The 27,613-nt window shown below is 54.1% G+C and overlaps 1 protein-coding gene across 5 annotated transcripts in view; it reads right to left on the minus strand.

The window, feature by feature from the left end:
• Positions 1–1,251: 1,251 nt before the first annotated feature.
• Positions 1,252–27,613, minus strand: part of PFKFB4 (6-phosphofructo-2-kinase/fructose-2,6-biphosphatase 4) — a 29,436-nt gene continuing 3,074 nt past the window's right edge. For 2 of the 5 annotated variants that reach the window (XM_045991139.1, XM_045991138.1), the window contains exons 2-14: positions 25,534–25,650; positions 25,292–25,388; positions 20,964–21,030; positions 18,459–18,533; positions 18,034–18,090; positions 17,181–17,302; positions 14,771–14,978; positions 14,058–14,204; positions 7,859–7,963; positions 6,157–6,286; positions 5,988–6,050; positions 5,062–5,126; positions 1,252–2,955 (exon numbers count right to left, since the gene is read on the minus strand). In XM_045991139.1, the coding sequence (XP_045847095.1) occupies positions 2,896–2,955; positions 5,062–5,126; positions 5,988–6,050; positions 6,157–6,286; positions 7,859–7,963; positions 14,058–14,204; positions 14,771–14,978; positions 17,181–17,302; positions 18,034–18,090; positions 18,459–18,533; positions 20,964–21,030; positions 25,292–25,388; positions 25,534–25,650 (1,313 nt within the window). In that variant the 3' untranslated portion in view covers positions 1,252–2,895. Of the gene's footprint in view, positions 2,956–5,061; positions 5,127–5,987; positions 6,051–6,156; positions 6,287–7,858; positions 7,964–14,057; positions 14,205–14,770; positions 14,979–17,180; positions 17,303–17,551; positions 17,645–18,033; positions 18,091–18,458; positions 18,534–20,963; positions 21,031–25,291; positions 25,389–25,533; positions 25,651–25,943; positions 26,022–27,613 lie in introns of those variants that run through there. The other 3 variants (XM_045991141.1, XM_045991140.1, XM_045991142.1) reach the window with 3 other exon arrangements.

Here is a 27,613-nt window from a genome sequence, read left to right on the forward strand (position 1 = left end):
TGACTGAGCTTAGCCAGACGCCTCTGCTAAAGCCTATGCCTTTGGAACAGCATTTCTTTCTATCCAAATGTCCTCTGACCCTAACATCCAATGATGGTCATTGTTTCCTAGCAACCCAAAATGCTACACAATTTTTCAATATGATGAAATATAATACCTCTTCCTAGGCTGTGGTAGAACATTGGACCTGAAGAAAAATTCTCATAATGTTAGATCTTATTCCTTCTGCTGTTGCTTTGCTATTAGAAGTCTTTAACATCTTCTCCCAAAAGTGCTGAGGCCTCTCAGGTCAGGTGTCCACCCAGGAACTCAGTGTCCAGAGACGGGGGGAGGACCATCAAGCTGTCCCCTAATCTTGACTGCCAGGAAGACCATCGCAGCTGAAATTGCGCTGAACTCGGGGATGAAGGTCAGAGGTTTCTGTCACTGATCATGACACAACTGGGTAAGGCAGAGCCATAGCTACTGGCAACACCGAACCAGCCAGAAGCAGCCCGGCCACAGCTACCTCCATCCCGACACACTGGGAGAGGTGCAGATGGGCAGCCAACATGTCCAGCCCCATCAGTCCACCGAGGAGCAGCCCTGTGACTTGCCCTCCAACAGCCCGGCCCCAGGGCAGGAGGCATGCAGAGTCCAGTGAGGTCCTGGACCAGGGGAAGGGGAAAAACCCTGCCCGTCATCATCTTCCCCAACCCAAAGGCAGGCAACAAAGAAAACAGGGCAGAACCAGCCAACACGCCCCCACTCACAACCCCCTGCCGCCCCTCCATCCTTGACCCAGCCCCTGGTTCCATCCGCTCCCCAAAGATGCCATGATCTGGGACCCATAATTTCCCCTTAATGGTCCTCCACCTCAGATGCCCCTTCACACATCTGCTTCCTGCTCAGGGGCGAGGACCCAGAACCCTAGGTTGGCCCAGAGAGAACTCGGCCCTGTCCCTGCCCATGGGCGCCAGGCCCAGGACTCACTCCAGGACAAGACAGCTTCCTCTCAGAGGAGGATAGGCATGGAAGTGGGAGCTGGACCAAAGACCCCAACACAGACCTATGAGAGACCTCAATGTGGGAGTCTTCAGAACCAGCTAAAAAAAAACCTCAGAAATGGAGAGATGGCCACAAGATACAACCTTAGATTCTCATTTTTAATTTATTTTTTTTAAGTAAGCTCTAGGCCCAACATGGGGCTTGAGCTTACAACCCCGAGATCAAGAGTCACATGCTCTACTGACTGAGCCAGCCAGGCACCCCGATTTTTTAAGTATTTATTGCAAAGAATGCTGGACACGGTGTCATGTGCAGCTGAGATCCACCAACCATCACCCACTCCAGGGAGAATGGGAAAATGTCTTTGACACAAATGTTTTGACACGAGAACCGTCATGGATAAAACCCGGCAGCCAGCCAGTGGGTGGCTGCCCATGCAGAGAGCAGAGAGGATCTGCCCCAAGTGATGCCATGCCCCCAGACATCCCTCTGCCCAATCCCAGTCCTCGTAACACCCTGGGTCCAGCAGCTCCTGACTGCCCTCACTGGTTGTGCCTCGCTGGTCGTGCCTCGGCCAGCCGGTCCTGGAGAGGTGGGGATGTCTCGATGTACCTGGCACCAATCAAAGAGACCCACCATGGCCAACAAGTAAGCATGCCCAAGTGACCAAGTCATTGAAACTCTGGGGGACATGGAAACAAGGGCTGTGGTCCCCATGTCCCAAAGGCAGTGGCATGGTCCTCTGGTCCTGACTTCAGGGCTAGGGGCTCTGGCAGGCTAAGTCCAGAAGCTCCTGCCCCAGCCCTCCACCAGGTCTGTCCATGGCCACTGCAGTGCACAAGGATGAGAGACAACCAGCCGGGGCAGGGGCACACGTTCCCCTCAGGGGCAGATGGCTGCAAAGCCCCAGGAGGCTGGGAAAGATGGGCTGTTCTGCCAGGGAAGTTTCCAGGTACAATGTGGGCCCAGAATCCCGGACCAGGACCCACTTGTGGACAGCAGGGCCTCCAATTACAGACCCAGACACCTCTTCACGCAGCTTCTCAACTTGCCGGCCAGGCCTCCTGCCCAGAGACAAGATGGAGCCAGGACTCCCTGGCCAGCCTGCCTCCCTGGGCCCAAAGGAACTCAGGAGTGTGTGACAGATGGCAGCCCCCCGGGGTGGTTCTCACGCCAGGCTCCCACGCAAGGGAAGCCAAAGCTGTGCCATGCTGGGAAAATCCTCCCCTGGGCAGGGCGCCCCCACCTTCCTGCCTGTCCCCTGCTCGGTCTCACCGGCGGAGGGCAGCGAATGCCAGGACAGGCTTGTTTCACAGCAAATGCATTTCTCGGCCACCAGGGTCCACTCCCGTGTGGACACAGCGGCGACGGGGCAGAGGTAGCGAGGGGAGCACAGTAGGGACGGAGAGGCGGGATGGCAGCCTCTTCCTCGAGCACCTGGGTCGGCACAGGGAAGGGAGCTCACACGACCACCCCGACTTCATGTGCTTTCACCGGGACAGCCGAGGGGCAGGGGTGGCCTGGGCCCCCAGCTCCCCCAAATGTTCCAGCGTATGCACGGTCAAGAAGGGGTGACCACAAGGGCTGCCTCCCTGCGGGCTTCTGCTGAAGTGAGCACACAGCGCTCACGAGCGGCTCCGACACGAGGGCCAGGCCTCGGCGGCTCTCCGGTTCCCGGCGGGGCAGGACAGGAGGGGCACCCCCGGGCAGATCCAGTCTGACCAAAACTTTACAGCAGCCCATTGGGCATGGCGTCTAACCCTGTCACCATCGATGAGGAAGCAGGGGGGCCAGTGCACGGCCTCTGGGATGTTCCAGCAGAGAAAGTGTCACATGGGCCAGGGGCCTGTCATGACCACACCTGCAGAGCTCAATATCTGCCTGGGGGTGGCAGTGGGGGAGACATGGTCACTGGTGAGCAGGGACCGTGATGAGGGCTTCCTCCGGGGGCCTCGAGATGTCTACATTCTGCAAAACACACACACAAAACACAGAACGTTCACTCTGTGGCCAGAACAGACGGACACCCACTGTCCTGCTGTCTACTTTACTCATCGCTGCAGGCTTCTAGGTTCACAGACTCACCCTCCAGGAGCCCTGGCTGTGGGACTCCAACCCCCAAATTTCCCTAAGAGCGAGGTGCCCAGGAGCCTCTCCACAAATGAGTGGGAGGACGAGCACAAGAAGTCAAAGGCAGGGGAGGAAGGTGCTTGGGTCCTGCTCGCTCCTTGCTCACGGGACCGGCAGTGAGCAGACAGACAGTGAGGCAGTGAGCAGTGACTGACAGAACGAGGCCATCCCACCTCCTGCCTCGGGCCTGAGGCAACTGGGAGGGAACAGTGGTTGGGGGCTCAAATCCTCATCAGTGGGGGCAGGGAAGGGGACCCCAATCCTGGGGTTGCCCACCTCCTGGTCTAAGTCTCGGTGGGCAGGTGTCTGATGAGGCCCCAGGAGCCTGTGTACCCCTCCTCGTCTGCGGCCTGCTCAGTCCTCTCAGAGCCGAGGCGCAGGGCGCCCTGGACCTCCCGAAGCTGTCAACTACAGACAGGCCTCGCCGAGCCACAAAGCCCAGCCCCTTCCATGGCCTGCGGGGCTCAGGCCTGAGGATTACGGGGCCTGACACTTTCCGCAGCTCCAGAAGATGGTCCTATGAGTCCCCCAGTCCTGGTGGCCCATCTTCTTGATTGTGGCCCCTCATAACCAGCATCTGCTGAAGCAGGTCACCTGGGGCCACCGTGATGCCCCCAGACTCACAGCGAAGAAGACACGGCCCCCAGGGGCCCACCTCTGGGTTTGCTGAACCAGCCACTGCAAGGGGAGGGACAGGTGTGACTCTGATGCGGGATGGGGCAGGCTTCCTGGGGGCCCCTTTCCTATCTCAGTTTGCTCCCAAGAATGGGCTAGAGCCCGGGGATCCTGCCACCTAAAGGGAACCTGTGGTCAGTGGAAGTTGTCTTCTCAGAAGCCAGCACGCAGAGGGGGGCAAAGGGGCTGCCAGGGACCCTATGGGTCCCACCCTACAGATGCGGGGTTCAGCCCCCAGTGCCTGCCGGGTCCAGTAGCTTCTCTTACCATCACCCTGTCAGTCAGAGAGGGCCCACTGCCTTCTGGACTTCCCTCAACACAAAGAGCTCCTGTTAGGACATGCCTTCCCCGACCTATGGGGGCCAGAGGGGGCCTGCAGCAGAGTCTCTGGACAAACAGGGAAGAGGCCTGCATGGTGGACGGTCCCAGTGAGGGGGCAAGGCCTTAAGAACATCCACACATCTCTGCTTGTGGGGATCAAGGCCAAGGGGCTGCAGGTGAGCAGCCCAAGTTGTGCACCTTTGGCAGGGACCAGAGCCCCCCATCCCCCCTTATGGGGGGCAGCAGGCACAACTGAGACCCCAGGAGACTTCTTGGTGCACCCAACTCCGGGAATGGGATCCAGAAGGGCTGGCCCAGCCCTTGGCCTCAGTAGAAGAGGTAAGCAATGTGGCAGAGAGACCTCCCATGGACATGGAAAGGGGTTCTAGGCAATGGTTCGAGGAGCTTCTATCTTAAACAAGGCACTGGGGGAACACAGGGTCATGAACTGCTCTGTAGCAGGACCGTCTCTGTCCAGCGCCAACACACTCTTGAGCCTGTAGGGCCCTTTCCCCAACAAAGCACATACCATTTTAGTTTTTAAAGGTGCTCGAAGTTGGAAAGGATGACCTTGAGGCCTAAACTTGGAGGGGATCATGGAAGAATCCCCAAGTGTCTCCTTGTAGGTCTCCTGCTTCTTTCCCAGCTGAGACAGCCTCTCCCGCTGGTTCAGACCTCTACGGTAGGGCTGCTGGGAAGCCACCATACCCAGGATCGGGCACTTCCTACCCTGGTGGCCCAGCTCCAGGGACTTCCCCACTCCTAGGGCAACACCCTTGGGAAGGCCTGGTCCAGGCCATGACCTTGCCCTGACAACAAGACAGCAGGCTTGGCACAAAACTCAAGCTCTCTCTGGCAGGCACCCCAGTTGGCCCTGGGCCTGGGAGATGCTGTATCTAGACACCCCCGGGAATAAGCTCACTGCCCCAGCCGTAACCCCGTTGCTACCTGAGGCCTGTCCCGGTGCGTGTTCACAGCCATCACATTCAGGAATATGGACTCCACTTTACAACCTGCCAAAGGGAAGATGTAAATCCATTTCCCCTCCTGGAGCCCTAGAGGGTAGAAGCTTCTCTCGGGTGGGGGCCCTGGGTGTCACAGAACAGGCAGCCAATCTCAGCCTCATCCAGTCCTCCTGCCTTAGGCAGCTTTGGGGAGCATACGAGGAAGGAGGAGGCACACCTCAGCCCTGTGTTTATCGTGTGCCACCGTGCAGCCTTGGTGAGAACAGACATCCAGGAGGGCTTCACTGAGGACACGAGCTGTCCACTGCCGGGGCAGAGCCATCTAAGCAGCCCCAGGCCTGAGCTCCACATGTTATCGTTCCGTGAGCCTTCAGGGCCCCCAAACCACTCATACCCCAAGCCACAAACACAAGGCCAAATCCACATCACACCAGGGGCTCCGTGCAATGGGCATGAGGGGATGGGCACACAGGGGCCTGACATCAGCTGTCGCTGGGCTTTCTTGTCCTTCTCCCAAGGACACGACCCCCTGAGGGGTGCCTTGTAGCCTGGGCTGAAAGTGACCAGCTGAGACCCAGGAGCTTAGGAGGCGGCCCGAGGCCCCTTGCAGGCACAATGAAAGGCAGAGGTGGGACTCAAATGAGTCCGCTCTCAAGATACTCTGAATATTTTAAGGTCCAGGCCGTGGGGGCTGTGGGGGTTTCAGAAAAAAACAGAAAAGCCCGTCATGCCGGCGGATGATGGTTAAAGATCTCTGGAAGGGCTCATGTGGCCACAGAAATTAAAACCAAAAAAAAAAAAAAAAAAAAAAAAAGGAAACTGGGAAAGGCAGGATCTGCAGAAACAGCATGGAGCCCCGTGGAAAGCCAGTGTCTGGCAAGCAGGCAAGTGTGCCAGAAGCTTCCTTACCGTAAGCCACAGGGGTCAGCTTCAGGACGGTGTGCAGCGGACACTTGAGGTAGGGCAGCTGCTCTGTGGACACAGATGGGCAGGGCTGGCACACCAGAGATGCCCACATAACTGTCCCTCTGTCTCTCTCACATACACACACCCCACCTCCCTCGGGGCCGGCCAATACCTGCCGCCTTATCAAGGAAGTAGGCCAGGAGACAGCGCATCACAGCCTGGTGACAGATGACCAGCACATTCTCTTGCCTCTCCAGCTCCATGATGACAGGCTCAAGGCGCTGGACCAGGTCCTCGTAGGACTGCAAGGACAAGCGGGAAGGGTCCCTCAGGCCCTGCTCCAGCGGTAGTGACGGAAATGTTCTGGGTAGCAGGCTACCTCCTCCCTCCCGGGACCCTCACTGTTCAGGGAGGCTATGGCTAGATATCCTCAAGCCTGGCACCCCGGGGGCACAGGCAGTGGGGGTGGGCAGCTCCGGGCTAGGGCCTGTCTCTGTAGGACAGTGAGATGTCCAGCTTGAGAGGGAAGCTGGGAGGGAAGAAGAACTGGCAGTCTGGGAAAGAGAATGCATCCTCTAGCCCAGGGCCAGGTCCCAGGAGGACTGGAGGGCCGGGCTGGGCCTCAGGCTGCCAGCCAAAGGGGGCCATCTCCCTGCCTACCCACAGGGACCCCAGCGGAACCCCCAGCTGCCGGAAACTGAGGACTGGGAGTAGAGATGCGGCGCCCTTCCAGCCCACGGCAGATGTAACACACAGAGAGAACCATGGGGGTGGGAGGAGCAAAGACCCCCAGAACTTTCTGGAACATGACCCATCGGCATGCCTGAGGGCCCAGGAACAAAGATCTTTATGGTCGAAGTGCCCTGGGCCTCCCCGGGTGCTGCGAGGTAGCCTATGAGGGAGCCCTTGGACCAACCCGTGGGCCCTGAGATGCAGAGACTTCCCCTGGAGATCAAGCCCTCTCTGCACACAGTGAGCAGGCCTTCAAGACATTCAAAATGCAGCCTCAAGCTGGAGCTGGAAGTGCCCCCCGCAGGCTGACGGGGAGCAATGCCCCATAGTTCCCGAGGAATCCTAGATCAGTTCTTTCGGTAACTATAATTTCCCTGCCAATTTCCCCCGTTGTATTCTCAACTCTGAACAGGCAACTGCTTTGCTTCTTTCTATGGTTATCTGGGTTAGTTCTAAATCTGAGCTCTGCCTCACAGTACGATGTGGGGAATAATTAATGCTCCCCGGAGGCTTACTTTTCCTGAAGATAGTCTAGCAGGGGGGCCAAGAGCCTGGCACCTGGGGTGGGGGGCAGCTTCTGCAGCTGTCCATGTATGTGCATACATATGTGTGTGTCTGTAGGGGTATCTTTATCTGGCCACTGTCCCAGGCCACCTCCCGGAAGTGGGGGATACCCAAGTCAAAGGTGACCGACTTCTGACCTGGGGCTTGGGCTGAGGCAGGAGCCAGCCTGAGGGAAGGTGTCTGAGCACGTGGCTTCTTGTGGCCACGACTCAACTAGGGAAGGTCTTCCTAGCCTGTATTCAGGGCCCTGTGTCTGGAGCCACGGGGAGGGCATGCATGATCCCTGTGACGCCCTGGGGAAGGGGAAAGGCAAAGATGGGGAACATCGGAGAGTAGGAATCAAATGAGTCTCAGAGTTGGGGTCCCGTGCAGCCATGTCCATCCACCACCGAAGGTGGGTGGGGACCGTGGCCTGGGCACCATGGCTGGGAAGCGGCAGAGATGACGCACACACCCAGCCTGGCCAAGCTCTGAGGTCAGGCCCCACCTGCTGCCCACGCAGCCTCCACAGAGTCCCCCAGAAACCCTGGGGCAGACAGCAGAGGGCAGCTAGGGCTAAGCCCCCATATCCCACCTACCTCCCCCTTGGGGTACCGGTACCGGTACTTGTCCTGGTCCCGCAGGGCAAATTCCAGTGGATAATGGTCTTGAATTTCTTCATAGGTCATCTCCTCGCAGACACCCTAAGGAGATACGGAGGTCGTCACATCTCCCATGCCAGGCCTGGGGATGAGCCCTGTGTCGGGGACGCGGGGGAGGGCAGGCAGAGGGGACCAGGTTTACGGGGCATTTCCTGGGCCACAGGGGCTCTCCCAGCCTGGAGCTTAGAATCCCTCTGGAAAGAGCAGGCTTGTGGGGACACAGACCAAGGGGGCAGCCCCTCGTTTGTAAAGAGCTACCACAACAGTCTTTTTCATCCATCCAGTTTATGCCATAAAAATAAACAGGAATGTTAACTATGTGTCTTTCCTTGTGTCTTTTGTTCTCTGTGCTGTAGAAATATGTATTCTGAGTTATGGACTGTCGTACAAGCCATAAAGCAAGATTTCACTTGGGTCCTTCGACACACACACACTCACACGTAGTGTAGATTACCTTCTATAAATGCTATTTTGTAAAAAAAAAAAAAAAAATCCAGCAAAGCACACTGGTTGACAACACATAAGTGTGGTTTAAGGTCCCCGAGAGGGGAAGAAGCCATAAAATGTCCTAATAAAAAGTTGCTGGCCTCTGCCTTTGTTCTAAGCTGTTTTCTAGACCAAGCCTTGGGGCAAAGATGTCTATTAAGAAGGAAAGGCCCCCCCCCCCAAAAAAAAGAAGGAAAGGCCAAGAGAAAAACTTTTAGCTGTAAATGTCTGTATGGAGGGGGCGAAAAAGAAAAGAAGAAAGATCTCAGATCAATAATCCGATCTTCCATCTTAAAATACTGGAAAAAAGAAGAGCAGGAAAAAAGCAGAGCACGCCAAAGGAAGGAAGTAATAAAGACCAGAGCAGAAACCAACATAACAGAAAACAGAAAACAGAGAAAAACAATGGAAGCAGAAGTGGGTTCCTTGGTAAGATTAACAGAATTCACAAACCATAGACTGACAAGAGAAAAAGCTCCAGTCTCTATGATTAGGCATCACAGAGGAACAGGACTACCAAGCTTCCAGAATGAGAAGAGACTCTAAGGGGCTATTGTGAACACGTCTGTGCCAACAAATGAGATAACTTACGTGAAACAAGAAAATTCCCAGAAAGACAAACCATCTTTGTTGAGTCAGATGTGCCCCTCCTGAAAGAGACCATCAAGTCCTAATGCATGGTATCTGTGAGCTCGACCTTATTTAGAAGTAGGGTTTGGGGGCATCTGGATGGCTCAGTCGGTTGAGTATCAGACTCTCGATTTTGGCTCAGGTCATGATCTCAGGATTGTGAGACTGAGCCCTATGTTGGGCTCTGCGCTCAGCGCAGAGTCTGCTTGAGATTCTGTGTCTCCCCTTTCCTCTGCCCCTCCTCCAGCTCACACGTGCTCTCTCACCCTCTTTCTAAAATAAATAAAACACATTTTTAAAAAGATTTTATATATTTATTTGACAGAGAGCGAGAGAGCACAAGAGGAGGAGTGGCAGAGGGAGAGGGAGAAGCAGACTTGCCTCTGAGCAGGGAGCAGGGAGCCTGACCCAGGGCTTGATCCCAGGACCCCAGGATCGTGACCTGAGCTGAAGGCAGACGTTTAACCGACTGAGCCACCCAGGCATCCCCAAAACAAGTAAAATCTTTTTTAAAAAAAGAAAAAGAATGGGGCGCCTGGGTGGCTCAGTAGGTTAAAGCCTCTGTCTTCGGTTCAGGTCATGATCTCAGGGTCCTGGGATCGAGCCCCGCATCGGGCTCTCTGCTCCGCGGGGAGCCTGCTTCCTCCTCTGTCTCTGCCTGCCTCTCTGCCTACTTGCGATCTCTATCAAATAAATAAATAAAATCTTAAAAAAAAAAAGGAAGTTTTTTCAAATGTAATTAAGTAAATGAGGTCACCAAGGGTGGGCCCCAGTCCACTGACTGATGTCCTTTCAAGATGACCAAGTGAAGACACAGAGAGACACACACAGGGAAGAAGGCCATTCGAGGACAGAGATTGCAGCTGTAAGTTAGGGAATGCCGAGGACTGTTGGCAAACACCAGATACTTGGTAAAAATATGGCCATTGATAGTGATTCTAGTAAAGGCTCAGATGGAAGTGAAGCATGGTAGAGAGAGCTTCTATCATCTTAGAAAACATATATCCTCACGAGCATAATGCTGCTAAAAATATGAATGTTGGGGCGCCTGGGAGGCTCAGTCCGTTAAGCAGCCAACTTGAGACTTCAGCTGAGGTCATGATCTTGGGGTCCTGGGATCGCGCCCCATACCGGGTTCCACGCTCAGCAAGGAATCTGCCTGAGAGCTCTCTCTCTCCCTCTTCCTCTGCCCCACTGCCCTCACTCATGCTCTTTCTCTCTCTCTCTCTCTCTCTCAAATAAATAAATAAATCTTTTAAAAAAAGAAATATGAATGTGAAAGGTGCTTCTGGTGAGGCCTCAGAAGGAAATGGAAATGGTAATTTACTGGACACTAAGGAAAAGGAGATCTTTGTTAGAAAATGGTAGAGAGCTTGCTGAAGGATGTTCCACTGTTGGTAGGTTATAAAAAAAAAAAAAGAGGCAGATGATAGCAAGAGTTGGTAAGGATGCAGAGAAATCACATCCCTCAGGTACTGCTGGTGGGAACGCACAAGGCTGCGGCCTGGCAGTTTTCCGCCAAGGTTAAATACAGAGTTTACCACATGGTTCCACTCCTCCATATACGCCCAAGAGAAAGGACAACATGTCCACACAAAAGGCTGCACACGAATGTTCACAGCAACATCATTCCTAGGAGCCCCCAAATGCATATCCCGCAAAAGCCCGTCAGCTGAGGACTGGATATGTTGTATGGGGTACATCCGTCCAACAGGATACGGGACAACATAACGGGATGAAGCTCAGACACTTGCTACCACATGCATGGACCTTGAAAACATGCTAAGTGAAAGGAAAAAAAACACTAAGTCATAAAAAAAACCCCGCATAGTGTAAGATTCCATTTATATGAAATATCCCCACTAGGCCAGTCTATGAAGACACAAAACAGATGAGTGGTAGGCTCTGGCTGGGGGAAGGAATTGGAAGGAAATGGAGGGATGGGGTCAGGGTTGCTTTTTGGAGCAATGAAATGTTTGAGATTAATTGCGGTTGTGGTTGCAGAGCTGTGTGACTATACTAAGAACCACTGAATTGTACGCATTAGGTAGGTGAACCAGATGGTATGTGAATTATTTCTCAATAAAGCTGGTATTTAAAACAAAAAAAAAGAAAGAAAGAAAGAAACAGATAAGGCCGTGAATTGTGGGCTGAACTAAGGAAAAAAAAAAACACCCCAGTGTTGAAACAGAAGGCTTAGCCCAAGGCTGTTTACCAGAACCCAGGAAAAGAACAAAGATAAACACAAAAGAATGATGACTAGATCACAGATATTAGGAAAACTGGCAAGATAAAGAAAAGAATCCACCAGCATCTAGGAAAATAATCAGATTAACTACAAAGGGAAAAAAAGAAGCAACTGGGGTGGCGTAAGGGAAGCCCAGTGTTAGAGCCGGGACTGAGTCCCTGCAGAGCACACCCCCGCGGAAACATGGCCGCCGGCCTCCATGACTCCCAACAGTCCCAGCAGATGGGAGCCTACAAGACGGTCAAAGGAGCTATAAGAGGGTCACAAAAAGTGCTTACCCTTTTCAAGAGCTCACCAGTTCTCCCCCAAACTTCCTCCTTCCACTCAATAGGTAAATATTTAGTGAGTCCCTACCACGTTGGGCACAAGGGAGACACAGTTCCTGCCCTCACGTGACCCAGAACCCCCTCGCAGGGGCCGGAAACCCGGAATGGTTCTGGACGCTTGTCTTCTTCGAAGTTATCACTTTTTCCCCCTTCCCCACATGTTGGTTCCTTGCACCTGGTCCAGTTCCGACCACAGGGCAGGCTGGCAGAAATAAGTGAATAAATGAGTAGGGGGCCTGTAGATCCCTCCACTCCTCTTTCTTGCTTGGCTGCCAGACACATTCCAGGTGTCACCTTACCAGGCCACTGTGGACCCCTCTCACTGGTCTCCCTTCTCCAGCCTGTCCCTCTTCCTCACCCCCAACAATACCAGTTCTCTACGCCAGCTGGGGTGACCTTTCTACAATTCAAATCTGCTCTCATTACCAGCCTGCACTTCAGGCAATGGTGGCCTCACCTGTTTCAGAACAGCCCTCCAGGGAGAGCAACTGGAAAAGCCAGACAGGAAAAAAAAACTTTTTTTAATTTGCTTGATATTATCATAGAGCACCAAGGCAGAGAGGCCGTGAGGGGCCGAGGTCTTGGAGAAAAAGGAAGCCCAAAGACAGAAACCTGGTACATGGCATCATTTCTCGCTTTGGGGTTGTGTTGCTTTGAAAGTGGCAGTTAAAAGGATGAGAAGCTGGGGGTGAGGGAGATGGGTGAAGGTGGTCCAAGGTACAAAATTTCAGTGATAAGATAAATAAGTCTTGGGACACCTGGGTGGCTCAGTTGGTTAAGCGTCTGCCTTTGGCTCAGGTCACAATCCCAGGATCCTGGGATTAAGTCCCGCATCAGGCTCCCTGCTAAGCAGGGAGCCTGCTTCTCCCTCTGCCTGCTGCTCCCCCTGCTTGTTCCCTCTCTCTTTCTCTAGCTCTCTCACACACACACAAATAAATAAAATCTTGAATTATACATACATAAAAAAAGATAAATAAGCTTTCGGGATATAACGTACATCATGGTGACTATAATTAACAATACTTAGTCATATATTTGAAAGTTGCTGAGGGGCGCCTGGGTGGCTTGGTCAGTTAAGCATCCACCTTTGGTTCAGATCATGATCCCGGGGTCCGGCATCGAGTCCCAGGATCGAGTCCCGCATGGGGTTCCCTGCTTAGTGGGGAGTCTGCTTCTCCCTCTTCCCCTCCCCACCACTCGTGCTCTCTCTCTCACTCTCTCTCTCAAATAAATAGACAAAATCTTAAAAAAAAAAGAAAGAAAGAAAGTTGCTGAGAGATCAGATCTTAAAAGTTCTCCTCACACACACAAAAAATGTATAACTATGGCAGGTGACAGACGTTACCTTATTTTAGTCATTTCGTAATATATAACTCTACCAAATCCTCGTGTTGTGCACCTGAAAGTAACACACTGTTACATGCCGATTATATCTCAATAAAACCGGGGGTGAGGAGGAGAAGCCAAGCAGGAAGTAGGGACTGAGTGGACAGAAGTCTGGCCAAGCTGGCAACCATCTTGGGCTGAGGGGCCAGAAACAGAAGCTTGGGCCCACAAGGTTTTCCATCAGAACCTTACAGGCCACATTCTAGGAGAAGGAGAAGACCTGAACATTGATTGCCCTCTACAAAGATCAAAACACAGCTTAGCAAATTGCTCTATGTCTGAGTCGACTATGGTAACCCACCCCAACTGGCTGCAAAAAGTGAAAGTTAATCCTCTGAAGAGAGACAACATTCACCTGGGCCTAAATTATGTCCCCCACGGTTCATCCAAAATGTCCAGCTCCCAGTCAAACATTGGGAGTGTATCCAGAATACATAAAGAACTCCTAAAAACCACCAGGAAAAAAAAGGCAGACAATCCAGTCTGGGAAGAAAAAGAACGAAAGACCTCACAAAAGATATCCAAATGGCCAAGAAACAGACTAAAAAACTACCATAATTAAAATCGTGTGATACTGTAAATCATACTTAATATAAAAGTAGATGAAATAAATCAACAGGGAAAAGATAGATGGGTGGTTATAGGTAAGTGAATTAACTAGGGAGAGATCAGTTTTTAAGGCTTATGTTGGAACACCAGAAGAAATTTTGGTTGGTCAAGATAGTTAAATTCAAAAGAAGGGAAGTGGGGAGGGGGGAATCCAATCCCTAAAAACTGAAGGAGAGTGAAGGAGAGAGCTCCCCCGGGGCCTTGGGCTGAGCCCAGGAGCACCGAGCAGCAGAGGCAGGGGCAGTGAGGGCCCGTGGGGATGGTGAGCAGATGGGGATAGTGAACGCTGGGCAAGGGAGGGGCAGGGACTACAGTGGAGGGTGGGCACTGGGAGCACCCAGCAGCAGTGGGCAGGTGCATTGGGGGCACCCAGCAGCAGAGCGCGGGCACTGAGGGCACCGAGCAGTGGAGGGCGGGGGCACTGGGAGGGCAGCAAAGGGCAGCTGATTACCGCGTCGATCTCATTGAGGACCTTCCACTGCTCATATGGCACACCCAGGGCCTCGGCTGTCTGGATGGTCCTCTTCATCTGGCTCGTCCAGACCTTCAGGTCCTTTATGTTCTGATCACGGATGAACTGGGCCAGACTTCTGGCGAACTGAAATGCATCAGAAACAAATTCGGACCCACAAACCCAAGGTGGCCCTTCAAAGAACCACAAAGCCATAAGGCACAAGAGAATCCTGCCCACCCAGCCTCCGAACACAGAGAACTGACCTCCTGAGAGCACCCACACCCTCGAGTGCTGTCCTTACGCGATGCTCTGAATTCCAGTTGTGAAACATTACGCCCCTCGCCATCGCTCACCTCCCAACCGGATGGCCTGGACCACATGGCCTCCCCACAGAGGCCTGAGCATCTCCCCCAGACTGCGGGACAGCCATCAGCTGCATTGCAGGGACTTGGGTCACTCCCATAATGGTGTGCCTCTCCAAGGAAAGGGGCTCAGCTGGTGACAGCTCACATGGAAGCCAGAGATCCAAGCGTGGTGCTTGGTGACTTTCCCTACATGATAGGAACATTCCAGATTGAATGATTACGCATGAGCTACGAGAGCTGGAGCTAGGCCTGTTGGACACATGCATGCATGCACCCAGCTGCCCACGGCTCCCCCAACCACCCCCGAGTAGGCCAGCGCACGCACACACACACACACACACTGACCTCCCTGCCCCTAGGGGACAGGCCCGGGTCCCCGCCAATCCGGCCCTTGAGATTGAGCTCGCTTTCCCCGTGCCGGCAGAGGTAGATGGAGCGGGGGGTCACGTGGATGTTCATGAGGTAGTACACGATGCGGCTCTGGATGTGGTCGGCCACACGGTTCACCACGTAGCTCTGCCCCACGTCCATGATCTTGATGTAGGACAGATCCCTTTCCAGAGAGAAGGGCGACAGAGACGTGCGAGTGTGACTGCGCCCCCGAGGGCTCAGCCTGCCAGCCATCGGAAGTGGCCACAGAGCTGTGTGCTCTGGACCACCAGGCTTGAGATCACAACACATGGGACAGGCAGCGGGTGTGCAAGGGACGGGATGAAGAGGGAGCAACACAACACGTGGGACATCCAGACAGACCCCGGTGAGAGGTGCTCAACACTTATCGTGTTTCCAAAAGGTGACATTGAAAGGGTCAGTCATACACATTGTGACTGTCACCCCTGCTCTGTGGCCCCCAGACCCCACTTGCCTACCTCTGAGCTTTTAACGCACAGTCTGTAAGGTAAAGAAGAAAGAGTTTTGGGGCGCCTGGGTGGCTCAGTGGGTCAAAGCCTCTGCCTTCAGCTCAGGTCATGATCTCAGGGTCCTGGGATCGAGCCCTGCATCGGGCTCTCTGCTCAGCAGGGAGCCTGCTTCTCCCTCTCTCTCTCTGCCTGCCTCTCTGCCTACTTGTGATCGCTGTCTGTCAAATAAATAAATAAATATTTTAAAAATAAATAAATAAATAAAGAAGAGAGAGTTTTTTCCAAGCCTGACCTTGGGGTAGCTGGCAAACCTTCTTCACCTCCGCTCCCCTGGCCAGCCACTCCTGGACCTGCCTCTCCTTCCCTCAGGAAGCCCGCTCCTGTACCCCAGCTCAGCTGCTTCCCTTGCTCGCTCAGGCTGGGCAGCGGGGCAGCAGGAGAACACGCTCACTCGTCTGTTTATGTTTGCTGGGTATTGGGGAGGCAGCAGGAGGAAAGGCGGGGTTTCTCGGGCATGGTGCTCTGGGTTGGCCTGGGGAGGCCATCTGAAGGTTCTCAGCTGAGTTCTCACTGTCTGGCTCTAGGGCCTGGGTTTAGGTTTAGGATTGTTACACAAACACCAATAAAAACAGCAGCAGCATCAACTGAGGAATAGGACAGGAGCAGCTCCACCTGGCTAAGCCCCTCTCGTGTGGTCACGTCACAGAACCACGAGAACCACTGTACTGGGGTGACTGGAGAAACACGAAAAACCACAGGGGCCCAGGCAGTGGATGCCGACTGGCCTGGGCGGCCACAGACACTCAGTCAGTGTAGGAACTGTTCTGTAAAGACGCCCAGAAATCATCTCTCTTCCAGGCGCCTGTTTCCCCTGGTTTGTATGCACGAGATGTTCTCATATGATTATACAGGTTTATATTCAGACGTTCACGTAATGCTACATAACTTACCCTGTCGCCTGTGTCTTGACTATGATCTGTAACTATGCAATACTTTACCAGAGGCCATGGTATTACTGACTTAACCACTGCCCCCACTTAGGCTGTTACACAGAAGTTGGTGAACTATGGCCAACAAGTCAAATTCGGCCCGCAGCCTGTTTTTGTAAATAAAGTTTTATTGGAATAGGAGTCATGCCCATTTATTGACATACTGTCTACGTCTCCTTTGCATTACAATGGCAGAGTTAAATAGCTCAACAGAGACTGTTTGTTCCCAAAGCCCAAAATATTTGCTACCTGACCCTTTACAGATAGAGTTTGCTACCGTAAGAGCCTTAACGGCATGCCCCATGCAGGTCTGAAGACCCCTCCCCACCCAACACTTACTCTTGCTGGGTTTGCCATTCCAGAAGGAGCCTGTGGAGCTAACCAGCACAGGCCACTGCCAGCTCTGTGTAGACGGGATGTGGGCGCTCCTCCCCACCCCCCCAACCACCTCAAAACACAGACTGTGCACTCACAGAACATGAAATGCTTGCAAATGCCCTGCCGGAAGGCCCTCCACACAGAAATTAGGCTTGATTTTATAAAAGAATAGCAGAAAATTCTTTTCTTTCTTTTTTTCTTCCTTTCTCCCTCCCTCCCTCCCTCCCTTCCTTTCTTTTTAGTAAGCTCTATGCCCAATACGGGGCTTGAACTTAGGACCCTGAGATCAAGAGTCACATGGAATAACAGAAAATTCCGACTTGCAGAGCCCCACATAAGGTAATAGGGGTTCTGCAAGTCACCTCTGGCCTACAACTTCTGCCCGAAGGGAAGAAAAAAGGCCAGACCATCTCTGCCTGTTGGGGCAGCCCTTCAGCCACCACGCCAGTGAGTCACAAGGAGGCAGCCGAGCGGGACCCCCACCCACCACCCATCATAGCTGCAGACCACAGTGATTGCCTCACTCACCTGTCCAGGTCCTCATCCAGTGACTCGTACGAGTTCTCATAGCATTCAATGCGCCGCATGAAATCTTCCGTGGCCTCATCACTGTCGTGGTTCACGTAGTCAGGGCTGCCCAGTTTCACTTGCTGCCGGACCGGGTACAGAGCAAGGACACATGAGGGCTGGAGGCCAGGCAGGGCCAGAGACCAAGGAGGATGCTGGGCAGGGGGTGAGGGGAGGCTGAGCCAGAGGCCAGGACAAGGATGGGGGCATGAGGCTGGAGGCCGACCCCGGGAGACTGCTTCCGTTAGGAAGAGTCCAGCAGTCCCCTGGTCTTCACTCCCACACTAGTGCGGGCAGACTATTACTGGGCAGCAGAAGGTGGGAGTCCTCACCTTTGTGCCACAGCGGGAGGTGAGGCCACAGGGGCAAAGGGCCTGGAAGCCCCTTCCCAGCTGAACCATCTCCCCCAACCCAGATGTTCATTCCTTGGATAAGGAGATAGGGGACAGGGTGTAGGGGAGAAAGGTCAAATCTCTTTCTCTTTCAGAATATAAACATCGTTTCCTACCCCCACTCCCTGCCTCCAGAGGCTGAAGCTCCTCTCCCACTGTCCAGGGAATGACGATGGCGAAAGGGAGGGGAAGGCAAGAGGAGGGAGCAAGAGTGCACACCCCCCAGCTACACGGCCCGCTGCATGGGAGAGTCTCTGTTCACCTGACCTGGCGTTGTACGGCCTTCCCCCGCCATACCCAATGTTCAAGAAGCCCAAAGCCAGGCCGGCCTAGGCACCGGCCCAAACCCGCAGACGGACCTTGCTGTCCCACGCCACCTCTGCTGCACTACGATCCCCCACAAGGTCAGAGACACCACTCACCACGATGTTAGCAGCTATGACCTCGGGGTCCACGCAGATGGACTCCACAAAAAAGGTCTACAGCAAGGATGAGGCCGGGCAGGAGGGAAAGAACCACAGACACAATCAGGGCACTGGGCCTGGCTCCACAGAGCTCCCACCTCCCCGAGGGCCAAGCTGACCCCAGGGCCCTTCTTCTGGGGTGGGGATAGGCTCGAGAAGCCCCAAACCAAACTAGGTGCCACCCTACCCAGAACGCTCCTACAAGACACCCACCTCCCTGGAAAGAAAAGCCCAGGTGGAGAGGAAACAGCAACCCCTATACCCCACAGCCACCCAGAAGGCCACCTGCCTGACCCCCGCACACATCAGGAGGCTGTGACAGGGGCTTGGGGGGTCCGAATGTGCCACAGTCCAAACAACGAGGTGGACCAAAGACTTCTCACCTTGTAGCCATTCTGCTCCCCAAAATTAAAGATGGTCGCTCTCCGTTCTCGGGTGGTATTCGTTGCATCAAAAACCTAGGACCAAACCAGGGTTAACTTGGACTCTGGCCCCAGAGCGGGGGAGGTGGGAGGCCAGCCAACGGCAGCTGCACAGGGACCATTTTTCTCACGAGGACCAGCTGGTGCCCAGGCCACCTGCCTGGCCGGTCTCTGCAGGGCCTGGGCCAGGCCTCCCCTTCCTTGAGGAACATGCCTCAAGGAAGCTGGAAGGAGTGGGTGCCTGTGCTCCTGGAAGGCACTCAGTCCGTGCTTGGCCAACAGGACTTCCTGTAAAACCAGTTAAACATGGAGTGCAGAACCCCCGTTTATCGTCACTCCACCCGAGACTCTGCAAAGATGGGAAAAGAAGAAGAAAGAGAACAGGAGAGATGTTAGCAGAATTTTGGGGACTGACTCAGAGAAATGGAGAAAACCAAACACCAGCCCTCGGCCAGCAGAGCACACCCACCTGTATGGAATGAGGAGCATCAGGAAAGGGACCCAGGTGTCTCCGAGAAAAGGGACAAGTGTGCAGTGGAAATGGGGGGACTGCCTGGTGGTGAAACTAAGAGCAGGTGGAGCCCCAGGCCCTCTCCCTGCCTTGTCCAGTCAGGCTGAACTGCCTGGGCCTCCTTGTGAACCACTGGGGCCTGTCCATGTGCCCTCAGGGGTGACCCATTCACTCGCATGTCTAAAACCAGGTTTTAAGGCATCTTTTTTTAAAAAAATATTTTATTTATTTGTTTGTCAGAGAGAGAGAGAGAGAAGGCGAGCACAAGCAGGGAGAGTGTCAGGCAGGGGAAGAAGCAGGCTCCCCACAGAGCAAGAAGCCTGATATAGGGCTTGATCCCAGGACCCCGGGATTATGACGGGAGCCAAAGGTAGGCACACCCAACCGACTGAGCCACCAGGTGTCCCAAGCATCACTTTTTTAAGAGGGCATTCAACCAGGGCTCATGGGATGCTCCAGCAAAACCTCAACGTGAAAAACAGAGACTACATAGAAAGAATAAAAGGAACAGTGAGGAAATGAAGATGGGACAGGGAACAGAAAGAAATGTCAAAAAAAAAAACTTTACAACTATTATCTAAAGAGAGATACAAAATACTGTAAGAACCCTGAAACAGAAATAGAGTTCTAAAAAACTGGAACACTCAAAGATAAGAAATGTAGAATTGAGAGATTAAAATACGATCACAGAAATTCTTTCAAAATTCAACTGGATGCTTGTACAGTAATGTTGAGCAAGTCTCCCTGAAAATAGAATACAAGTGACAGAGATAGGAAATTGGGAGAGAAAAAAAAGATAAAACTAGGGCTCAGGTCCAGCATGAAACCACCAGGAGTTCTCAAAAAAGCAGCTCAGAAAACTGGGAGTGGAGCAGAGAATCAACTGTCAGAAACCCGTGGGGGTGGTTTATTACAGCAATATGACATTTTCCCTGACCTGTTAGAAAAGAGTTTCACATTGGAAAGGGTGGCCCCGGGACCCAGCATGAGGGAGAAGACCCACCACAAGGCTGTCAAGTTCTCCACAGAGGAAAGGGCATGAGCAGCCCCAAGAGATGAAACTTTTGGGAAGATCAGCAAATCAGAACGCCATCAGGCTTTTCCACACTACTCTAGAAGCCATACTACAACAGAGCGATGCTGTAGAAATTCTAAAGGAAAAATACTTCCTACCTAAACCCAACCATCAGATAGGAGGATGAAAAGCCATTGCCAGACACGCAAGATCTCATGCAAGGTAATTCCCAAGTACCTTCCTTGGGAAGCTACTGGAGGATGAGCTCCAACAAAACAAGTCAGTAAGTCAAGGAAAAAGAAGACACGGGGGCCAAGAGCAGGGCTTCAGCTGGGGAGCCAGGACAAGGAAACTCCTGAGACCAAGAAGGGGACTGAGTCAGGTGGAGCTGGAAGATTAAGAGCTGCAGGAACCACACCTCCAAGAGGAAAAAGGAAGGAAAAAGCTGCTCCTGTGTTCTAATGCACAGGGTGAGGAGAGGGGCCTTTCCCATAGACACCCAGGCTCAACCTGGCCCCACCCATCCATCTGACGGGAGGGGCCAGCACATCGTTGGAATTCCATTACCCAGGATTCAGCAGCTTCCAGGAACAGCCACTTAATGTGCGGCAGGATTCTCTCCAGCCCAGCAGAAATCACACTTGCTCAAGACTTAGGTAACACGATAACCACATGTGGTGACCGACAATGTGAGTATCCAGAAGGAAGACCTACTAGGTCAAGTGCAACCACAAGCCCAGAGGGAAATTCCCAGCACACATCCAGCCTCGGGCTTCCTTCTGTATGGTGACTGTTGACTTCCTTCCAGGGCCTGGCACCCAGGGACCACTGCAGCCACACACACCCTCCCCTCCCTGCTAGGTACCTGACAAGCAAAAGGGTGGATGTAGCTAGGCTTCCCATATGTCACTCCCAAAAGACACCGGGCTGTCCCACTCACCGCCACATGGCCCCCCTCCTCACTGAGGAACTGCCGGACGTCACGGAGGGCTGCCAGCGCACACTGCCTTCAGAAGAGAAAACACAGGGTCAACCCCGTACCCGACCCTGGAGGCAGGAGGGCCACAGATCAGAGACACATCCTACCTGACCAGGGAGGGCCCAGTCCCTGGGGACCCTACCCTTCTCAAGGTCGCTTTCTCCTTGAGGTCCTTTTCAGTACTTTTGCTAATTCTGCTCCTGTAACCCGAAGGCTATGTGCTCCTGGCCACTGGGGATATATATATATTTTAAGATTTAATGAATTTACTTATTTGACAGAGAGAGAGAGAGCGCACGCACAAGCAGGGGGAGCAGCAGGCAGAGGCAGAGGGAAAAGCAGACTCCCTGCTGAGCAGGCAGCCCAATGCGGGACTCGATCCCAGGACTCAGGGATCATGACCTGAGCTGGAGGCAGATGCTTAACTGACTGAGCCACCCAGGCACCCCCAAAATAAGCACTTTTAAAACGAGATGGTTCCTTGTGTGTGAGTGCTGGGGGCTGGTGGTGGGGAGAGAAAAGACACTGTTCCTGGCCCCTAGGGCGATGTTATACTTAATATTCCATTTGCTTTCCTGGAAGAGCGAATATGTGAAACTACCCCTTATGGAGGAGGGTGCTGTGTCTCTGCCTCTTGCACCCATGTCCACGGACCCTCTGGAAGGTGAAATCTTCCCCATGACTAACCATCAACTATATCGCCTTCAGAACATCTCAGCCTTTCGGTTTATTGCTGCGAAATGGGCTGCCATATGTAAGGTCTTCCTCATACTATCCTCTTCTCCTCTAATGTCTGGAGACAAGCAGATCACTCGAGCCTTTTATCTATTACCTGCACTTTTTTTCCCCAAAGATTTTATTTATTTGTTTGACAGAGAGAGAGAGATCACAAGTAGGCAGAGAGGCAGGCAGAGAGAGAGGGGGAAGCAGGCTCCCCGCTAAGCAGAGAGCCCGATACGGGGCTTGATCCCAGGACCCTGAGATCATGACCTGAGCTGAAGGCAGAGACTTAACCATATGAGCCAACCAGGCGCCCCTACCTGCACTTTCTTGATGCAAGAGTCAAGTTAGAAAGTTAGACGTTCTTCCATTTGCTTGATCTTCGGATTTGGTACACAAACCTGCAGCACATCCAAGGACGGAGCTATGGGGCCTTTCACTGGCCGGGCCCTGGGGCCTGAACATGGAGCACAGGCCAGGCAGAGCAGGGGGCCGGCCGCTGGGGTCAGGGGCAAATTGGTGGCACAGCTGAGTCCAGGTCCCCAGAAGCAGCAGCAGTTCTGCTCCTATGCCTCTTTGTGACCTTTTTGCACCCCAGCGGGTCTTTTGGTTAAAACTTTAAAGAGCTTTCTTCTGGGGCGCCTGGGTGGCTCAGTGGGTTAAGCCTCTGCTTTTGGCTCAGGTCATGGTCTCAGTGTCCTGGGATCAAGCCCCACATCAGGCTCTCGGCTCAGCAGGGAACGTGCTTCCCCTTCTCCCTCTGCCTGCCTCTCTGCCTACTTGTGATCTCTCTGTCAAATAAATAAATAAAATCTTTAAAAAAACAAAAGAGCTTTCTTCTGCCAAGAAAAACCCTGAATTCTGAGCGTCTGGGCAACGCATTGCTGGAGCCATTTCCGGCCAGCTGTGTGAAGCCGAGTCCTGCACTAACATCAGCGGGCTGCTCTGGCTGAGGCAACACCAGGTAAGGGGGATCTCGGGGCTCCAGTGGAGATGTGGGACCAACAGCCAGGGAGCCCGAGCGTATGGGGGTGTGGGTGTGAAGCGGGGACGGTCTTGTGGGACTGAGCCCTTCCCTTGTGCAGACTGATGTTAACTCCAGGTGGACCGTGTCAGGACAGACCTGAATGGGATTGTTGAGACGCACATGCAAGTGCCCACAGGCGTACGTGAGCGCGGGCTCGTGTGTGGTAGGAGACTAAGTGTGCCCGATGGTGCGTGTGTTCACGTGACCTGTGTGTGCACACATGACCTTACATGCCCTTCCCTGGACCTTCCATGGTGCCTGGGGTCAGGGATAGAGGTCAACGGGACAGATGTCAACGTTGCGTAGCCCCAAGGACCTCAACAATGTGTTGAGGTCACCCAGGCCTCTGGGCAATCTAACCTTCCCTTCTCAGGCTTCCCATTTTAAAGATTTTTTTTTTTTTTTTTTTGACAGAGATCACAAGTAGACAGAGAGGCAGGCAGAGAGAGAGAGACAGAGGAGGAAGCAGGCTCCCCGCCGAGCAGAGAGCCTGACGTGGGGCTCGATCCCAGGACGCTGGGATCATGACCTGAGCCGAAGGCAGAGGCTTTAACCCACTGAGCCACCCAGGTGCCCCTCAGGCTTCCCATTTTAAAAAGTGTGATCCTTCTCTGTTGTCATTTACCTGTGGGCATTTTGGGCTGGTTATTGGGAAATGGTCCTGAAGCCCAGGGGCCAGAGCTAGCCTTCAGATCCAGGAGGGAGGGTTTCCAGGAAGAGCCAGAGGGCCTGCCTGCAGGGAGGCACCAGTGAACCCACCCCCAGCTTCTCCCACTGGGGCCTCTGTTCCATCTGGGCCCTAGCCTAGCTCTCCAACCTCTCCAAGTCAGCGTTTCCCCCTCTGAGTTAATCCCAATACTCCTACCTTCGCGAGGCCTGAGCAGAATTACTGGCGGGCCCTGGCAGGGCCACTCCCTTATTCTTCCCAGACACACTGGATTTAGACAGGCCTGGCTTCAGATTCAAACCCTGCGTGATCCCAAGCAGCACCATCACTTTCAGACCTTGCCTCCGCATCTGGAGGAGTGAAGTGACACCACCGGCCCCCACACGGGAGAGGACAAACTGGCTAGTGGGTGCCCACGGCTTGGTTGTTGCAGGATTGGCACTGGATACAACCTCTGACCCACTAACTGGGAAACACTGGAAAGATGAACACGAAAGTTTTCGGTGGTGTGGGCTTAGAGTCAAGTCTGGGTTCTGGGCAGAAACGTGTGATCTCGTGTGAGACTCCTGAGCAAAATGGGCAGGGGGACAACGGCAGCATGCGGCCAACACACAGCGGGAATTCAAATACCAGTCCCCTCCCTTTTGTCTGGGTGAAGGGAGTCCGCCCCCAGTTTCACCCACAATTGGGCCACAGGCCTGAACGACAGACTCCCCTTCCCCTCTCTTGGGGCTGCTGCACCAGGGCCACACCCCACAGTGGGGAGCTCTTGCCCCCTGGTGGCCAGAGACAGAGCGGGCAGCCTAGTACCCAGGCCTAGGCAACAAACCCAGAGCTTCTGGCCTGGAGCTCTGCTTGATTTGGGGAGGCCACTAGAGCTGGGCCAGCCTCTGCTAAATGCCCTACCACAATGGCCGAACCCCAAGCAAGGGTAAGGAGGCTTTTTGATCCCTCAGCTGACACCTGCCAAAAAGAGCGCAGATCCCCAGATCACTAGTTGGTGTTCTTGGTTTGAGTCTGAATGGGGCGGGGAGGGGAGGAGGTAGGGTATTGTCTGCAAATTCCCCTCTCATGAATGAGAACAGGAGGGTGAAGTCTGAGCCACTTGAAAGCAAAGCCGAGGCCTGTCCTACACATGCCAAGAACATGCTAAGCATGTGCCAAACATCCTCCAAATATACAGTTTACCAGGGAAAGGGTAGGAAGAGTGCGGTTCTGGGCCCAATCCTTCCCACTCTGTGCCAGAAGGTGGTCCCTCTCCCACTCTGCTCCACCCTGGAGGCCTGTGTCCCTGCACCCACTCAGGCCCCCCTCCTTACCAGAGGCCATGCCGGTGGAGGGCCTGGGGTAAGCAAGTGAGAGGTCTCTGCAGCCCGCCCATGACCTGTCCTAAGTCTCCTCAATCTCTCTGAAGCTCCATCCTCCCCTCCCATAGGACGTCCTTACTAAGGGTTCATAAATCCCAGGGAGGGCCAGCGGCCAAGACGCCATACACCTGGGGCACCTGGGTGGCTCAGCAGGTTAAGGGTTGCCCTTCGGCTCAGGTCATGATCTCAGAGTCCTGAGATGGAGCCCCATGTCTGGCTCCTTGCTCAGCAGGGAGTCTGCTGCTCCTTCTCCCTCTGCCTCTCCCCACTGCCCACGCTCTCCTTCCTTTTCTCTGTCTCAAATAAAATAAAATCTTAAAAAAAAGAGGCCCTATACCCTTGCCCATTGTCCCCATATTCCCAACCCCACCACATCTGAAGAGATCAGAAGACCAACCCTGTCACAGCCCAGTGGGGCAGAGCAAGGCCAGGGCTCAGGAGCAGCTGGGCACCTGGCTCCAAGGTCTTCTCTGTAAACACACATAATTACACACGTACACACACTCACTTCCTGATCTTCAGGCCTTCTTCGTTGTCTGGAAGGAAAAACTCAAAAGACTTGTACGTCTTGACCATGTCCCGGCGATACTGGCCAACGTTGAATTCTGGGGGAAAGAAAGGCTCAGCTTTCACACAGCAGCAGCCCTCCCCAGTTCTTGACCTTGACCCACCCCAGGCCAGCCTTCTCTCTTCCCTTCCCCTCCCCCACAAAGCCCCCAGGCCCCCTTGGAATCCCAGGCCAAGTCTCACCTCGCGTGGGCACACCAATCCAGTTCAGGTAGCGAGTCAACTTCTTAGAGATGTAGGTCTTGCCCCGGGCGGGCAGGCCTACCATGACAATGAGCGTTGGACAGTTGGTCATGCAAACTGAAAGGCAAGGAGGCGGTGTCAGATAAGGGCTGGGACACCTCCCAGAGGGCCCCTCCCTCTGCTCCTGCCACAGGACATCAGATGGGCCTGCCAGGCCTCCTGGCCTCAGACCCTGGTGTCAGCCACCGCTGGCATAACCCTGCTGCCCAGGCCTGTCTGGGCTCCAGCAGCTGCGGCAGAATCTCATCAGCCCTTATCCTGATGGGTACTGCGGATATAAAGCTGGACCTGCCCCAACCCTGAATGAACAGGCAGACGGAGCCAAAGCCCAGGAGATAGTCAACGCCCACCTGTCATTCCGGAATCCACACCCGGCCGCACAGAACCTTTCCAGCATTCCTGTCTGCACAGTTCCACTGCTTATCCCCCTGGACGGGAATTTTGCCTCATCTGGTACAAAGCCCGGCTCAAAAGCTGCTTCTTCGGGGAGCCCTGCCTCCTAGCCACCTCCAAGGTACCCCGGCACACTCCCTTGATCCTGGTTACCCCACCCATGGGTCTGCCCCCTGCACCTGACCACTTGGAGAGAGAGCAGCCCTGCAGCGTTGGAGCCGTTCAGGATCACGCAGTCTGGCACAGAGCTGCTGCTCAAAAACTATGGGGCGAAGGGGCGGCAACATCTCGAAATCCCCCAGGGTGAGTGCCACGGGGCTGAGACCAGAGACCCAGACCAATGTCCACGAGGACTGTCCCTCACGCAGCCCACCTGCCACCATCCCATGTGCCGCCAGTGCACCCACCGGAGAAGTTGCCAAGGCCAGAGGGGGGGACAGGTCTGGACACAGCATCCCCAAATCCTGGCCCACTAGGACAGACACCAGGACAGCAGAACTACCAGCCTCACGTGATCCGGCTCAGCTTTCAGTGTGGCCTCACCACAGAAACCTTAGAAAGCTTCCCTTTCACCGTCCTCAGCATCTAGGCCATGTGAAACCACAGCCCACAGACAGGTGGCCCATGTGGGGACCTGTCGTTGCCCCTCTTTTGCCCCCAGGGCTCTGCAAATGCCGTCTCCTGGCAGCCCTTCTTGGACGGCTTGCTGGGCCCTACCCCTCACTGGAGTTGGAGCACAGAGGCCCCAGGGGCAGCCCCATTTGGGGCTCAGGAGTCAGGTCTGGGTTCCCATCTGGATTCTGACAATGACTGGCCACTCTGAGCCTTGGTGTCTTCACCTGTCAAATGGGATGAGAATCGCTCAGTGAGGCCCCGCACTATCTCCAGGTAAAAGCCAGAGGGTGTCTGGGAAGCCAGAGCCACCTGCCCCGCCCTGAGATGCAAAGGCACCTCAGCATCCACTGCCCTTGGGAGCTGGGGGGCAGAGGCATCTGTCCGTCTCCAGGCAGGTCCCACAGAGAACCAAAGGGCCCTGCTTGCCAGTGGGGGCTGCAGCGCTCATGACCTTTGGACAGGTATGACCCAAACCTTAAGCCTCGGGGGAGGGAAGGACAGGATCCCACAGAACACAGGCTGACAGTGAGCAAGCAAGAACTTGCAGAAAAACCTCAGCATTGGCTAAGGTGAGAGAAAAGCAAGTTAAGCAAGGCCCTGCGTCCTCAGGGCCAGTGACACTGGGGCCTGTGCTGTTTGCATGACTGCTGGCCAAGGCTCGCAAGCAAGCAAAGGGCAGCGAGTCGGCCGCGAAGCACAGGGTGACGGGGGGAGCCTGCACACCCAGACTGCTTCCCTCCTTCCCACTGCTCCCCGAAGGGCTGTCCCAGGCCTTCAGGAGTGGGGTTCTATACCCCCTCTTCACATCTCCTGTCTTCCCAGAGACAGCCCTGGCCTCTTTCCCCAGTGTGTGGTGACAGGATCCCCTCCCCGGCCCCATGCATCGCCACCTGCAGAAGGCCGGCAGGGCCGTCCACCAGGACTGGGAGCAAAAGCAATAAATTACCTATCAACACTGTTCCTCAAGATAAGCTCCCAAGGAAGTGACCCAAAGAAAGCTCAAAGTACACGT

The sequence above is a fragment of the Meles meles genome, chromosome 20, assembly GCF_922984935.1.
Source record: "Meles meles chromosome 20, mMelMel3.1 paternal haplotype, whole genome shotgun sequence".
NCBI classification, from domain to species: domain Eukaryota; kingdom Metazoa; phylum Chordata; class Mammalia; order Carnivora; family Mustelidae; genus Meles; species Meles meles.